Genomic DNA, 15,827 nt, shown 5'->3' on the forward strand with positions numbered 1-15,827 from the left:
TTCTACATGTTGTGCTGCTGGTCCTTTCGGTCCCTGAGCACCATACGACACGTGTGCTCCAGTACCAGCCTTCACGGTCTGGGTTTACGCTGCCTCAGTTAGGCAATGCCAAGCTACGCTGTCGCAGAACACACTGATCTTTTTCACAATGAGGCCACTGCAGCAAAATATGTTCTTGTCTAGTATTACACAAATTGTAGCACAATCTGTGACATTTAAACCGATTTAACTTTTTCATTCAGTTCAAATATATTTTAGAGCCTGATCTCCTCAAGCACAAAACACTATATTCACATATGGATAGCATAAAAATAAATGTGGTGTTAATTTAGGAAAAATCTAATGAACTCATGGTCCTTTTGTCAACTCAGTTTCCAGGGAGGTCAGACTCGTGACAGATGTAGTTTACAATAGTGGTTGTTGACTCACATGTCTGACAGGCCTCTCTTCATGTAAAAACATGGGGCTGGAGGAGGGAAGCTCCACTGAAGCACTGGTTACTAGTTCCAGGATTTTAAACTTCAGCTGGAAAGGAAATAAAAACATGCAGCCGGTTTTCACAAAGACATAACACAGCTGAAAGACTACAAAGCTGTCACTCTGGCAGAGTCAAAGCAGAAAACTGTAAGATTACTAGAGAAATTGCATGTGTAGGTTGTATGTTGTTATAACGCTGGAGAAATTGTCAACTTTAACTTTTATACTCACTGCATGTAAGGTGTCTATTCGTAGCACTCCTGTGATCCTAAGTGCAGTTTCTCTGTAGGAGGCCACATTAACAGTGCATTGGATTGGCAGAGTTAGGGTGTTAGATTGGTTCTGTGTGAAGAAACCAGACATCAGCCTTAAGGGAAAAAATGTTCCCAAAAACAAATCTCTTATTTTGGAATTGGTTAGTTTGTACTTTACCAAGCGGGTGAAGCGCGACAGGTCCTCCGGTGAGGCCCTGCTCTGTGCCACATGCTGTAGTGGTAAACAGTGTGAACCATCTCTCTGAGGTTTAACATGAGAGTAAAAATACCTGTTAGGATGGCACAATTTTATGTCTGCAGAGAATAAGATGGGTTGAGGTTTACTGACATAAAATTACAAACACCAATTTATATTGCTCTTGCAATTAAAGGAAATAATTTGTCCCAATGTCTTAGGAAATACAAGAAAATCAATGCCAATCTAACACTCTGAAGTCAGGATATAGTTAGGTTAACTCACCATGATGACTGCAGGCAGAGGGAAAATGGGTGAAAATAAAATCTACCTACTTCTAAAGCCTTCTTGTCTTAAGCATATATCCCAAAATGTTGATCCTAAAGTACGAGCATTTGTGTTAAGTTGAAACTATTTTTGCATTAGCTATTAAATCAAAACTACCACAACACTAATGCAAGTTCTTTCTATATGGAAAGAACTTGAAGGGCGTTTGTTTTTACCCTCCCCCAAACCAGCAACAGTTTAAGGAACGCATGGAACAGTCTATACTGAAATACAAGAGCAACACAGTCTTCATTTTCATGTTTTCTGCTGTACGTGGATCAAGTGCATCTTAAGAGCCCGCTGCACAGTCGCTGAATGTATACTACATTTAACAGGGGCTTGTTGTATCATTTATGAACTCAACATTTCAATATGAGGAAGAATAATGTCTTCTTATTCTTTCACAAGTTACATGTTCTCACTTTAAATCACTGAGACTAATTCTGAGGCTCCATGCTCACCTGGTCGATCTGGAAGTCAGATATTTGCAGCAGTTGGTTTCCATTTTTCGTCATTTCTGGGATTTCAATGTTCAGCTGCAGATCCTTGACTGGAAAATAGCCAAGGTTCTGGATCTGAAAGATGCCAACAGGTAAACGGCATAAATGATTTCCAATCAGTGCTCTCCTGTACAGTTAAATTAAAGTCGTGGTGACAGGGCACTTGGTTCTTGCCTGGAAAGTGAAATTGAAAGGAAGACCAATAAGACCAGGCTCCTCCAGTGACAGCTCCGACTTGATCTCGTACCGAGTTGTTTTTGAATCCCTTTTGCAGCAAGAATAAACACAAACAAACAGTATGGGATAAGCAATTATCTTCCTCCATGTCTGCTTTAAGGCACATGTTGTGAAGATAATACAAAGGCACCATTAAAGCTGCAGTACCTGCTAAGCACTTTCCCACAATGTACACAACTGAATATTTAACATCAAATCACTTTGTTACAATCACTTGTACTTCCAAGCTCACTGCTCCAACAATCACCTTGAGAGCTTCAGCAACTTGCATTTTCACAGGACACAGAAATTGACAAACCTGGTGAAGAGCAAGTCGGCCTCGTATTTCAGTGAGTAATAAATATCATTGAAATTATCAGCTGTGCTCACTTCCTCGCCATCACTGTTGGGAGAACGAGACAAAAATATTCAAACTTGAGCAATGATCTTAAAAGGAGACACATTTCATTACAGCTGGAGCTTTTTATCTTATCTTGAGTTTGCCTCTTGGTATGTGGGGAGAAGGTAATGCTTGTTTTTTTTTTGTTTTTTTTAGATGTCTTAGTTGATGATTAGCATCAGTGAGAACACAAAGGACAGCAACGCACAGACTGGTTTCTCAAGACAAAAAGAGGAAATGTATTTAGATGTGAATTGTTTCTTAGGATATGGATTTATATCCAGACCTGCTGGCCTCCAGGATAATCCTCATATGGTCTAGGAACACAGTACGACTGAACTCAAACTCCAGACGAAACAATACCTAGACAGAGAAGAATATAAAGTTAAGAACAAGTCACTCATTTACTGCATGTCTTAATAATAATAACAACTTACATGCTTTACCAGTAACAAGCAATAACCTGCACTAAGTCTGGGACTTCAAACTGGGCAGCTGACTGCACAGTTGGTGCTGCTTAGAGCCAGGGAGTTTTCCCTTAGTTGAGGACAATGCTGTAAATTGAAATCAACATGACTCCACACACATACAACTACCACTGAGAATCAGATGTAGGCCAACATATAAATAGAAAGGCAAAAAAAGACAAAAAAAGGAGACAGGCAGACACAGAGGAGATGACGGGTGTGTGAGAAAATAGAAAACGATGGAGGAATCTTAAACAAAAACAGAAGGAGAACCCAAGTCTGGAGAGAGGAGGAGGGAAGAGGTGACTGGCAGCAGAGAGCAGACCGAGCAGAGCAGGGGGAAGTCGAACCCTGTTGTTTACAGACCTCCATGCTCTAATGAAATCCTGATGGCTTCTGTCTGACCAGCGAGGAATGCATAACAAGGTTTACTGTAGCCTCCATCCTTCATATAGACTGATTCATCCCTCACAAACCACACATATAGCACATATGAATATGACGATCTGTTTTCATTTAATCTGATGTCATTTGTAGAAAATAACTTCTTTGCTCGGTATAGAAAATGACTGGATGATGCTCGTTCAGAAGAAAGTTTCATATACGTGCACACACACACATGTGCTTGACTTTATATAGATTTCCTTTCAATTTGCTGAAGACATGTCCTAACTTCAACCGTACCCACTGTGTAACAAAGTAACCCTTACTGTGATTGTAACCTCACCCTAAGTTGGATCCTTAGTTATGTGGTGGGGACCAGGATCTGGCCCTCATGAGGAGGGTCAGTGGGAGTGTGTGAACATGTTTTGGTCCCCACAGTGTGAGTAATACCATATGCAAACACACACTATGTAAGTGGTGTTGGTTTGGAAGGCATGATTGTCCGTGCCTGGAGGATGGTTGTGCGCCAGCTAGCTAAACATGGAAATTCAGACGGAGCCTGAAGTTCCCCTTCTTCCTCTTGGATGATGTAGTCTGCCCACATCCCTGAGCCCCATTTACTGTCAATCACCAAACTATTAATTGCAAGACCTAGTGTTCTATGTGTGTGTGTGCACCCATGAGGAACAAAAACACATTTGTCACCACCAACATGTGCAGAGGGGGTGACTTTTGAATGTCACTTTGCTGCAGCAACAGTCAGGTTTACAGTACATGTTAGTTTTACACAGGTCAGAAGGAACCGGAAAAGTCAAAACAAGAGTGGCTATTTTAACAAGCCTGAGATTCCTGCTTTCCTTCAGCTAAACAGTGGTTTAGGCTGGTTTGGCAGCAGCACCAGTGTACAATCAGCCGTGTTCAAGTCTGTGCCACATTTTTAAAAGGCTCCTGACATGAGCAGATCAGCCTTGTGGCTCTGGATGGTGTTCAGACTGAATGAGTGGGTATGAATCAGTGAGTTTTAACATCTGATCGGAGTCCTCTTGGTTCAGTTGCTGAGGAACTTTACGTTGAAATGTGGTGAGATTTTTGTTGCCCTGGAGACGGCTACTGTTTGTGATGATGATGTGGTTAGGACATTTCATGAACTCTTACAGTCACTTTCTTTACTTCATTCCTACAGTATTTGTCAGTAGATTTTCTATCAGTCCAAAAAGTAAAAAGGCTGTTGTTTAGACATCAATGGAAAAGATGGCTTACTTATAATCTGTCTGCTGTTTAATAGCTTTTAATTGTATAGTGTGACGTATGATGAGTGTCGTGCCTATCAATGTTAATGCAAACATCACCTCTTAAAAATAAAACCTGATGCCTTGTTGTAAAACACGCTGGAAAGTGCACTCATAAATAGTGGCATTACAAGCCAGTGGAAAGGACTGGAAACAGTAGAACTGAAGGTGAAACAACACAGGAGGAAGAAAAACACACATCTCAGTGTCTTTCCCTTTGTCTCACCTGGAGCACCTGGCTAAAGTGGAGAGAAAATGTTGTTAATATCTGAATTTAGAGTGTTCTTCTGTTATTAAGGTGGATCTTGGTAACCAATAACCAAATGAGACGCAAATTTATTCTTCTAGAGTGTACAAAGGAAGAAGGGATTGATTGATTGATTGATTGATTGATTGATTGATTGATTGATTGATTGATTGATTGACTGGTGTCTGATGTGCAGTTTAAGCAGGATCCTAGTTTCTCATCAATCACCCAAACAAGTGACAACATTACAAACATTTTGGACAGATTTCTTGCACTGTGAGCAGCTCTACAGTTACATTTTTCACTAAGCATGTGTTATAAATGGTAAGCAGCACTAATATGGACATGGCTATTTTTCAAAATATTGTAGGAATAACATTTTATGTAGTAAAGGAATTTCTGTTATATAGAACTTTTGGCGTTTTTTTTTTTCATTAAAAGCTGAAATGTCTAATTTCCAAAAGTATTCATACCCATTCCTGTGGCAGTCCAAACTGTGCTCAGGAGTCTCCTGTTTGCTTTAATCATCACTGAGATCTGTCTAGAATCCACCTGTGGCAAATTTAACTGGACATAGTTCACAAATGGACACTTTCAAATATATAAGGTTACACAGTACACTATTTAGGACAGGACAAGGCCATGAAGTCACTTTACAATCCTCACAAACTGTCACTAGACATAGATCACAGTAAGGATATAAAACCACTGGTAAAGCTTTATGTGTTCCCAGTAGCATAGTGGCCTCAATGACTGTGTAATGGAACAAGTCTGAAACCACCAGAGTCGGTCACCCAGCCAAACTGAGTAACTGAGCAAGAAGGGCCTTGGTCAGGGAGGGGACCAAGAACTCAGTGGTCACTCAGAGTTTCAGAAGTCCTGCTCAGGGGTTGGAGAACCTGTCAGCAGGACAACCATTTCAGCAGCATCTAGTATGCCAGGTTATGGTAGAATGGTTAGATGGAAGTCACTTTGATTAAAAAGTACATGACAGACCGCCTGCAATTCTCCAGACAACATTCAAAGGACTCTGAAAGCACAAGGAAAAAAGATTCTCCGGTCTGGTGGGTTAAAATATTAAACCCTCTGGCAGAACTCTAAGTTCCAGTAAACACCAGACACTGCTCATCACCCGCATAACATCCTCCCTACAGTGAATCGTAGCGGGGGCAGCATCACGCTGTGGGACAGGGACAGGGACAGGTAGACGCTCATAACTGAACAAATGATAGATGCAGTCAAATTCAGTGTTTCTCAATAAAAACCTGCACAGGAGTGCACACAACCTGAGGCTGGGGTGACAGTTCACCTTTCAGCACAACAATGATAAGAAGAATACAGCAACAATATGTTTTTCCACCAGTGACTGACTGATTCTCCTTTTTCTTACAGGACAGGTACAAAACTCCACAGTACAGTTTGAAGTTTAATTTCCATATTGAGAACTAATAAAATAAAAACTCAAATCTGCCATCATTAAAGCTGTGCTGCAAGTAACTTAGAAATGTTGGGCACATCATAACAAGTGATCATACAGCTTTTACAGTCAAATTAAACATAACCACTTGTGAAAAGTTGTGACTAAGTTTGATTTGCCGAGGATGGCTGTGTGGTAGAAGAAAAAGCTGGGAAATTAACTGTGATTTTTAATACATAAAATGTCTATTGTGAAAAAACAGTAAAGACTTTCCTAATTCATAAGAATGTCACTCCAGCAATACCAGGGCTATATCAATATTTAAAACTTCTCATTTTCTCTCTCTGGCACACAGCAAAAGGGCTTTGCTTCTAAGACTTTTTGTGTTTAGGCGAAATGGAAGCAGATTTCAGCGCGTAGATGTGGATGTTGGATCAGAGAAGCACTGCACGGAATGAAATGGGAGAAAATACGATACTCTACCAGCTATTTAAAACCTTTTTACACAGTGTGGAAGCTCTTTCTGGATCACATAAAATCCTTGACACTCATGCCTGATGGCTGGTCAACAGCATGACCTCTGTGTGCTTTGCATCTTTGGAATTAATTAATCAATCCATTTTGTTTATATATGTGTTTATTATTAGTATTCACAATTTATTTCTTACTCACTTGCTCTTTTCTGTTAAGTTTTCTGTAGATAATATCCTTTTTAAATGTTGAAAATGCAATAACATGGTTTGCAAATAAAACGTCTCATTGATTATATGATATTCAGGTTGAAGAGCTTGTCTCTGACTTGGGAAAATACATAAAGTATGATGTTTCCAATATTATAATCTGCTTCTGATGGTCATCCTTATTTTGTTATAGTAGCACTATGTCAGCTAAAATAGAGTTTTTTAGAATCATCAAAGCTGACAGCCTATATCGATTTTGTTTGCGTTTTCAAACAAAACGAAGACCATAACTGACATCACATTAAATTACCATCGCAGCCACAACCCCTCTGTGAAAGTTACATTTTAGGCTGATTGTATGAGTAATATTTTTAAACTGAAAAATTGAGAGTGTGGTTATCTCACCTGAGATTTCGCCCTCATGAACGGAGAGCTGACATTGCAGATTTTCTCATTCCTTAGTTTGTCCTCAGTGTAGCACTCAATTTTAATGTCAGAGTTGTCCTGGATCAAAATAAGTAACAGTTCAGATGTTTATTACAGTAAGGGTAGTTTCAGTGCAGTATTTCCATCACAGCTCTTCAAAATATTTTTATTTTTAAATCTTTCCTTCTAAACCACATGACTGGTTTAGGGTGATAATAGCCTACCTTGACGATGAGACTAGAGAAGCGTAGATTGGGTGTAAAAGTGATATTGAGGCGAGCATTGTAGGCATTTTCTCCTTTGTTCTCCAGTCGGACGTCCACCACCATCCTCCTCCTGTTTCCTTCTATCACCCGCAGAGATCCCTCCATCCCTTGTTCACTTTGACGACGGCAGAAGGCACCACGAGACTGTCCAGGCTGCTGACAGAAATGACTGGAAGACAGAAAGGGAGAAACAGAAGGCAGTGTGAAATCAGAAATTTAAGACCTTTTTTTATTAAGGTGTGTAAATACAGTATAATACACCTACTTTTGATTCATCAGGTCAGTCATACTCTGCAGTGCAAGGTCCGGTATGCAGCGGTCATCCTCGTCACAACCATTCCAGAAAGGCAGCTAGTCAAAGACAAAGCCAAACAAATGTCTGATCTTTTCTTTACCATTTGCACTTTGTGTTGGTAATTTACTACATTAAAATTTATTGGAGTGTTTCATACCTCAGTCCTCACAACGGTAGGCCAGCTTTCATCTAGAACTGGACCACTGTCTGGATCCTGGAGCTCCACTTGTACAGCAAATACTATGGGCCTTGCATAATCTGTGGTCTCCTAATATGAAGCATTCAATTCAAGGATTAGCCTGTGAATGTACTCCATCATGGCACTAAAATATTTTTGCTTTCAACAAGTTACACATATCAAAAAAAAAAAAAAAGACATAATGTGTTGGTTTTGCTGAAATTCTTATATTAAAATTCTTTAATGACATCATGACTCTCACCATGACGTGGAAGTAAATGTGTTGACAGGCCTCTTCTCCCGGAAGGAGGGTCAGGTTTTGAGGTTTCATCTTGGTTGGGTTGTCCAGAATGGCTCGAGGATTGAAACGTCTCTCCGCAAAGGAGACATTATATTTGATAACTAGTGAATCACAGAAAGAATTAGGAAATTATTCATCAATGTGAAGCCATAAAAGATTCTATTTTAGTGAAATGATTGTAATATAGCTGGGCTCTTGTTTTCAATGTAATAGGATAGTACAGCGTAAATGACAAATGCCAGCTACAGCCTTTGGTCACTGCAAAGCAATATTAGCTTGAATCTGAATATATAAAATGTGTGTTACCAACATACACAAGAATCCAAGCCCTCATTCTTCAGTACTGAGTCATGTCCAAGCCACATTGTATTAGAGACTTTCCATTTTTTGTGCCTTATTTTCAGGGCACAAGGAAATATCCCTTGAGACTTAACAGGTTTAGAGAGGTTTAGAGAGCTGGAGAAATCTTCATGGGCAAAAAGATCTGAGCAGATAATTGTTACTAAATTGAAACCATTTCTCCACTTTTCACCACTTCACAATTATCAGTGTCAGCTATAATAAAAAAGGTTTCTAAGAACTATGACTTTTTCATGTGCACAGGTTCCATCTTGGACTATTTGAGTTTTAATAACTACAATGCTATGGGGAGCAACATTTGTCATCAGCACACTACTTCAAAAGACAATACTACAAAAGACATCTGATAATTAGTTGGTTGTGTCTTCATTTATTGACATCACTCTTAAATATTTAAATAGACATTTGCATACATAAGATGAACTTTACTGAGACAGAAAAAAGTTCTATTTTGTGCAATGAACCACTGCAAACTCACACATCTGCCATGCACTACTAGGTAGATATGACAATGAGAAAAAAATTAAATAAAAGCAACCCCCTGTGTGCAACCATGGCTGAAAAGATAACTCCCTCTTTTTCTACCTTTACTCTGATAGATTTGATAAATATGTCAGAGGGTCAAGAGGTTAACTCATGACATGCTCCTCTGCACTTCTGCTTCCTTTCTCCAGTGCACTGTGAAACTGGACACTACCATGATATCTCTTAAAACAAACTGTGTTTATGAATCCCTGCCTTTACATGTAGGTGGGATCCTGTTGGTGGCACAACACCCATCTGCAGAACTGAATTCTGTTGAGCTGTCACCATCACTAACGTTATTTCTAAAGAATCAGAAACAACTCTCTTTGATTAATCTGAAGAAAATGACAATGATAGAAATTTGCAGATGTATTCCGACCACCACTAACACAATAGGACATAGAACATCTGATAGCAACAACAGCTGAACATTATTTCAACTACAGATCTGGAATATAAAGAAGGTTTGACAGTATCCAGAGTGTTGAGAATACAGCTGTAAGCATATTTTTGTCTCAAAGTAAAGCTTTTTTAAACAATTTCTTTAGCCTCTTTCTTTTATCTATAGATCTGATATGTTCTGCTTCACTAATAGATCAAATAGGGTTTATTAACACTGGGAAAATGCCAAACAGCAGACAAAAAACAAGGAAGAACTAGGAAACTTCACTGGTATGCTTCCACAGCAGTGGATTATTTTTGCTGGCTTACCAATTTCCTGTGTGGGAGGAATAGGTGTCCTGGCAGTGATGTTGAAACATACAATGGCTGACATGCAGGTCACATCTTTACCACCTCTCTGACAGTCCTTCACAAAGATGTTGACCTTACTGGGCTCAAACCTGATGGTGGCATATATCCGGACAACATTCCTTGACCTGTGAGGGCATGGAAGTATGACAGATTAAAATAACTGATGGATGACTGCTGAGACTCAAGAGCATCTCTGAAAATAACAGATAAAAATATAGATTAAAAAATAAATAACAGTGAGCAAACTACAAAATAACTGATTCATTGTATTTATAGAGTTGAGTCCACCTTGTACAATTTTAGAAATAACTGCAATAACTTTCTGTTTAATTTCTGAGAACAATATTATATACGGGATTAAATACGCACCAAAGGAGAACAGCAGCACCGAGTGAACCTACTGCCAAGTCCATTAAACCATCATCATTCATGTCCATCGTGCCATGAATACTGCGGCCAAAGTATTGCAGCCCAGGAGCCAAATCTGCTGCTGCTATCCTCTGAGAAACAGACAAGGGTTAGAAATCTCAGTACATTAAGACAATAGCCACAGGATAAATTATTAACTTATCCCATTAACTTATCCCAGTTAACCAAATTATTAACTTATCCCATTAAGGTTTTTTGTTAGACAGATCATGCAGTTACAATTTCAGGGAACTCTAAAGCCATGATAGTAAATTGATGCACCTTTAAAAAGTGTTCTGTATTGTAAGCTCTTCTCACATACCATTGCCAAAAAGCCCCCGAAAAAGTTTAAAGTGGTACGTATGGCATTGCCTCAAGTTCATTTTGAGAACAAATGTTTTTGTGCCATTGCTAAGGTTTCTGTGGTGTGGAGATTTTTGTATGTTTTAGTCCATTTATTCCAAATACTCTCTTTTACAACCATTCACCGAAGCATACCATTGTGTTAACGTGACCTAGGCTTTGATTTTGGACCCAGTAAAACCCTCACACATCTGGGTACAAAACTGTTATAGAAGGACAATAATTGGAAGCAGGTTTCAAGTCTCTGTAATTTTTTTTCCACAACAGTGAAATAAACATAAATCAAGAGCTGCCTGGAAGATAAATTAAAAATAACACATACAGTGCACTGAGAAAAAAATAACCAGCAGTGATATATCTATTAGATGTATTACTATACACAAACACATCCGAATAAAATAACACTGTCTTTTAACTGTACATTTTTCACATCCTACCTGTTTGTATTTGCGTAATATTCTGTTGTGCTGGCTAAAGAAAACATAAATTGCTCCTTTGTGCTCATCTTCAAGTGGGGCCCCCACCACCAAGTCATTGAAGCCATCTCCATTCAGGTCAAGGACTGGAGCGAGTGATGAGCCAAAGCGAGCGTTCTGGCCACCATTATGGATTTCCAAAGCCCCTTCAAGGATGAAACGATTCTGAGGGATGAAGAGAAACATAATGATGCAAAAATATATATATTTACACAACACACACTGTGATGTATGTATCAATGTATGCCATTTTTAATCTTGCTCATCTTTCCAGAGAAAGAACTGCAACAGTCAGTGAACGAAAACATTTTCAAGCCACAAAGCTAAATGGGGAAAAAAAACTTTCATGTACTGCCAAAGCTTGATTCTCCTCGCAGACATCACTAGGTCCACGCATGAGTAACTGGATTAAATGATACATCATGAGAACTATAAATTGGTATTTTATAACCTGGGTCTTTTTGTTTTGGCTACTACAGCAATAAGTTATCCTAAGAATTTCCTTATACAGATGCTTGATGGGAAAAAGTTGGAACCAAGGAAATATGAGCTTTAAATCTGTTCTTTTAACAATAAAACTCCTTGAGTTTATCTGGACTGTTTATGCTATTTTTGGTTTTATTAGTCACCACTACTGTTCTACTGTTATACTACATGTTTTCATAGAGTACATTTATTACATTCATTGTTGGACGGTAACACATTACTAATCCCAGTTACTATGACATGGTTTGTTCACTGTTTGGCTGGAGGTTAGATAGTTGGTTGATATCTGATTTTTCTGTGTTCAGTAGACCTGGACCAGCTAGCTCTGTGCAGGAGGTTGAGATGTGGGGAGGCATTTATTTGCTATCGTAATAAAGGAAATGCATCTCCCTATAATTACAAACTTGTGTCATTCACATGTTATGTGTTTGCTTATGTTAGCCACAGCTACACTGACAGTCACCTAATTTTCAGTTGGAAGGTTTGTGAAATGCAATGTTACAAAAGATGCAACATGTGAGTTTCTAGGATTTTAAAGGCACCTTTGAAATGGCTGAGTAACGAAAGTAAGAAGTAATGCAATACAGTATTTCTGCTGCTCAGTAATTAGCTAATTTAATTACTTTGTCAATGAGTCATGTGTAATGAGTAACTTATCCCAGTTTTCAAATACCCTTCCAAACACTGATTATATTTTAGGAACTGGAACTTTGGCCAAAACTCAACCAAAGTGAAGCGAAACAACAACAAAAAAAACTGCTTTATCCTCTCCAGATTCATAACCAGTAAGTACATGACGTGGCTACCATATTCCAGAGTTTACTGAGAAACACTGAATTACTTGTTAAGGAGCGAATATTACAGAGAAATGGTAAGACTGGAAAAGTCACACTCAGCATGCAAACATTCTGTTTCAAGCAAAACGTGACATACACATGCATAGATAATATACAGAAATCCTTTACCATATGCATGTATTGTTAAGTTATTACGAGTACATAGAGAAATACACAGTATATGACAACAGGTACTGGCAAAAGAAGCATATACCAAAAGGACATTCATCAAATTGCACATATACCGTATGGCAGTCAAAGAATATCCTATTGTACGTCCTGGTTATAGTAGCACAGATCTGCTCCTACTAGAAAACAGCTCAGTTTTCCTGGCAAAGGACTGATCTGTTTGTTAAATAATCTGCCATGTATTTGTTTATATGTGCCATGATGAGACCAAGAAAGAGAGTGCTGTCCTCTCTGACCTCCATCCAGCTGAGTTTGTTGTTTCAATGATCTCAAACCATCTTTATACAACTAATCATGTTGTAATTTAGACTCGAAAAGATTTCAACAAAACATCAAATTTGAACCAGCTTTTGTGTTTTCCACATAATCCTCTAATTCTGCCTTGAAATCAAACATCTAAAACATCTGGTAAAAAAGTGAGAAATTTTACCTTTGGGCCATAAAAAACTAAAGAATAGTGTATAGCTTTTGTATATTTACTTGAAGTTCTATTCTTAGCAAGTGTTAAGTCAGACGGAAAACATCCATGTCTTTGAAAGCAACTACCAGACTGGAAAAGTTTTCAAAGTAAGTATTGCACAATGGAGCCAGATAGTTGAGCCCATCAGTAGTGATGCATGTCATTGCTCCACTTGGCATCCCAGTTCAGCAGACGAAACATGAGATCACTTGGGAGCTGATCTGGGAAGGTAGCGTTTACTCCTCTGCTATCCAATGTGTGTGTGTGTGTGTGTGTGTGTGTGTGACAAAGAGAGAGACTGATAGAGAAATGGGGAAAATATACTTTAAATTTGAAACATGTGGTTTGAGAAGATATCAAACAGGGTCACAACCAGGCTGTAGTGCCTTTTCTATTCTCTATTATTTGCTCTCCCTGCATCCCAACTATGACACCAACATATTTCTGACAAGGCTAAACGTCCTTTTAGCGTTAAATGAATGAGAAACAGGAAAAACATCTACAGCCATACTAGCATTTCTGTGAGACTGCAGGCTTAATGCTGCTATGAGCTCAGTGTCAGTATACTAACATAACAAAACAGTATTAAACCTGCAATAACATTTTTCTGGCCCGGTGAATTTGTTCATAAACAGCTGTTCACACACATCCAGCTGATACAGAACAATATTCAAGCTCCTTAGCTCTCTTTTGATCTTCAGCACCACTAAAGGGACATGTTTAGATGTTTTGCTGCTAAATGTGGCACTACGTTCACCAGCTAGATGCCAGCTGTGCCTGAGTTTCTTTCTTTCTTTCTTTCTTTTTTTTTGAAGAAAGCAGCTGCTAAGACATTATAAATCATAGCACTGAGGGAAACTGTTCTCTGCAGGTTTTGTGGTAACGAACAACACCTAACACATATTTAAATCGATACCTAAATATCAATTCTACTCACTTTAATGTGCAAAATAAAATTACATGTTAAACTATCACATAATTGAAGAGATTTTCAACTAAATAAAACAAATTACCAGCTATTCTAACAAAGTCTTGGGTGCAGAAAAACTTGCTGTTGCTGAAATATTTCAGACTGTACTGAATGACCAGTGCTATCATTCATGAAGCCACGCTGCTAGCCATGTATAAAATTTGTGATTGCACCATGCCAATAAAAACATATTTGTACACTATTTTAAAGTCAAGTCTGCTGAGTCACATTGTGGATGAGTAATATTCACTATGAACCCCATGAACACATATATTAACCAGAGTATGGCAAACTTTAGTAGTTTTTTCAGAATAACACCACTGCATAGCATCTATTGCAACACCTGAAACAACCAAATCATGATTATTAATCACCCTGAACATGTGGTTTTGCTGTACTGATGAGGACAGGCAGTTGAGAGAATGATTTCTTTCTGTTTGTGTTTTGTTTTTGTCTGTTAAGCTTGGCCTGCCACCTGTGATGTGGTTTGGGACACACCAGATATTTAAATATCTTTTCTGTGTCTGGTTAATGGATTTATTCAAAACAGCTAAAGAGATTTATTATTCCAATGAGCAAGACAGACCTAAAATACCAGGAAATTTCCTCCTATTAAAGAAAGTTCTCGCCTCCAAATGGCTTGCTGGAAATGGCTTTTGAAAAGGGCAGAATACTTTCCTGTTGAGTTCATTCTACACATCCAATAAAGTCTTTACACTGGCATGGCAACGTTTTCTCATTTGATCTAAGCATTTAATCTGAATAAGGTCATGTGTCAAATGCCTGCCTGCAGCGTGTCAGTGTGTTGACCGTTGAGATCAAATGCAACAGTTTGGGCCGGTATGTGTTACCAGACACAGGGGTGTTAGAAATTAGTGGGAAAGTCTGGAGTTTGAACAGGTGGTCTGTTTAGTGGTTTGCTTGGTCCAAAGTTGATTAATGCCTGTATGTGGCCAGTCACTGTGTATTGTATAGTCTGTAGTGTTCATACCTACCAGCTCTGTCACTCTGTAGATGTAGACTTTTCCCTTCTCTAAGCCTCCACTGAAGAACATTGGTGCTGACACCAAAAGGTTGTCTGTTACACCATCCCCGTCAATATCCACAGGGGCAATCTCACTGCCATAATAGGAGCCAATCTGAAAGGAGCATATATGCATAAGGTTTACCATTTATCAGTTTGAAACGATTAAAAGCAATTTAACCAGGTGCTGCCTAAAGGTGCATTTTTATCTCGTTCAAAATCCCACATGACCTTGGATGAAAGGCAAAACGTCTTGAAGAACTTCAAGCAGGAACAATTGTCATCAAATAGCACATTTGGAAATCCCATGACCTAGAAGTCTAAAAACCACCACAAACATATGTATCTTGCCTGAAAATCTTCCTTGCTGTTTATTGAGCCACATGTTGTTTGTGTTTGATGACTTGACGATGATTTGGAGTGGCTTTGAACTGGAATATTGTAAGCAAATGGGGGACTGTGTTGTGTCAAAGCAAGTGGTAAGAGTCCCAGTACTTTTGTAAATGCTCAGACTATGAGAGCTTTACGAAGAGAAGCTGGACCAGTCGCTGGATGAAACATCATCTCTTGGTTTTCAAATTACAAACATCTGTCTATATAAAACTCTTTTCTCAAGAGCTGCGAGATCAAAAACGTTGATCTCGCAGCTCTGCAAAA

At 38.8% G+C, this 15,827-nt stretch overlaps 1 protein-coding gene across 1 annotated transcript in view; it reads right to left on the reverse strand.

Moving 5' to 3' along the window:
* itga11a (integrin, alpha 11a) overlaps window positions 1-15,827 on the reverse strand; it is a 39,997-nt gene that overhangs the window by 1,620 nt on the left and 22,550 nt on the right. The window contains exons 13-28 of the mRNA XM_026320007.1: window positions 15,142-15,285; window positions 11,167-11,370; window positions 10,328-10,458; window positions 9,917-10,083; window positions 8,282-8,421; window positions 7,999-8,109; window positions 7,812-7,897; window positions 7,505-7,715; window positions 7,260-7,358; window positions 2,657-2,733; window positions 2,290-2,373; window positions 1,929-2,019; window positions 1,716-1,829; window positions 910-993; window positions 709-819; window positions 430-525 (exon numbers count right to left, since the gene is read on the reverse strand). Coding sequence (XP_026175792.1) covers window positions 430-525; window positions 709-819; window positions 910-993; window positions 1,716-1,829; window positions 1,929-2,019; window positions 2,290-2,373; window positions 2,657-2,733; window positions 7,260-7,358; window positions 7,505-7,715; window positions 7,812-7,897; window positions 7,999-8,109; window positions 8,282-8,421; window positions 9,917-10,083; window positions 10,328-10,458; window positions 11,167-11,370; window positions 15,142-15,285 — 1,950 coding nt within the window. The remainder of the gene's footprint in view (window positions 1-429; window positions 526-708; window positions 820-909; window positions 994-1,715; window positions 1,830-1,928; window positions 2,020-2,289; window positions 2,374-2,656; window positions 2,734-7,259; window positions 7,359-7,504; window positions 7,716-7,811; window positions 7,898-7,998; window positions 8,110-8,281; window positions 8,422-9,916; window positions 10,084-10,327; window positions 10,459-11,166; window positions 11,371-15,141; window positions 15,286-15,827) is intronic.

This window comes from Mastacembelus armatus, chromosome 3 (assembly GCF_900324485.2).
Source record: "Mastacembelus armatus chromosome 3, fMasArm1.2, whole genome shotgun sequence".
Classification (NCBI taxonomy): Eukaryota; Metazoa; Chordata; class Actinopteri; order Synbranchiformes; family Mastacembelidae; genus Mastacembelus; species Mastacembelus armatus.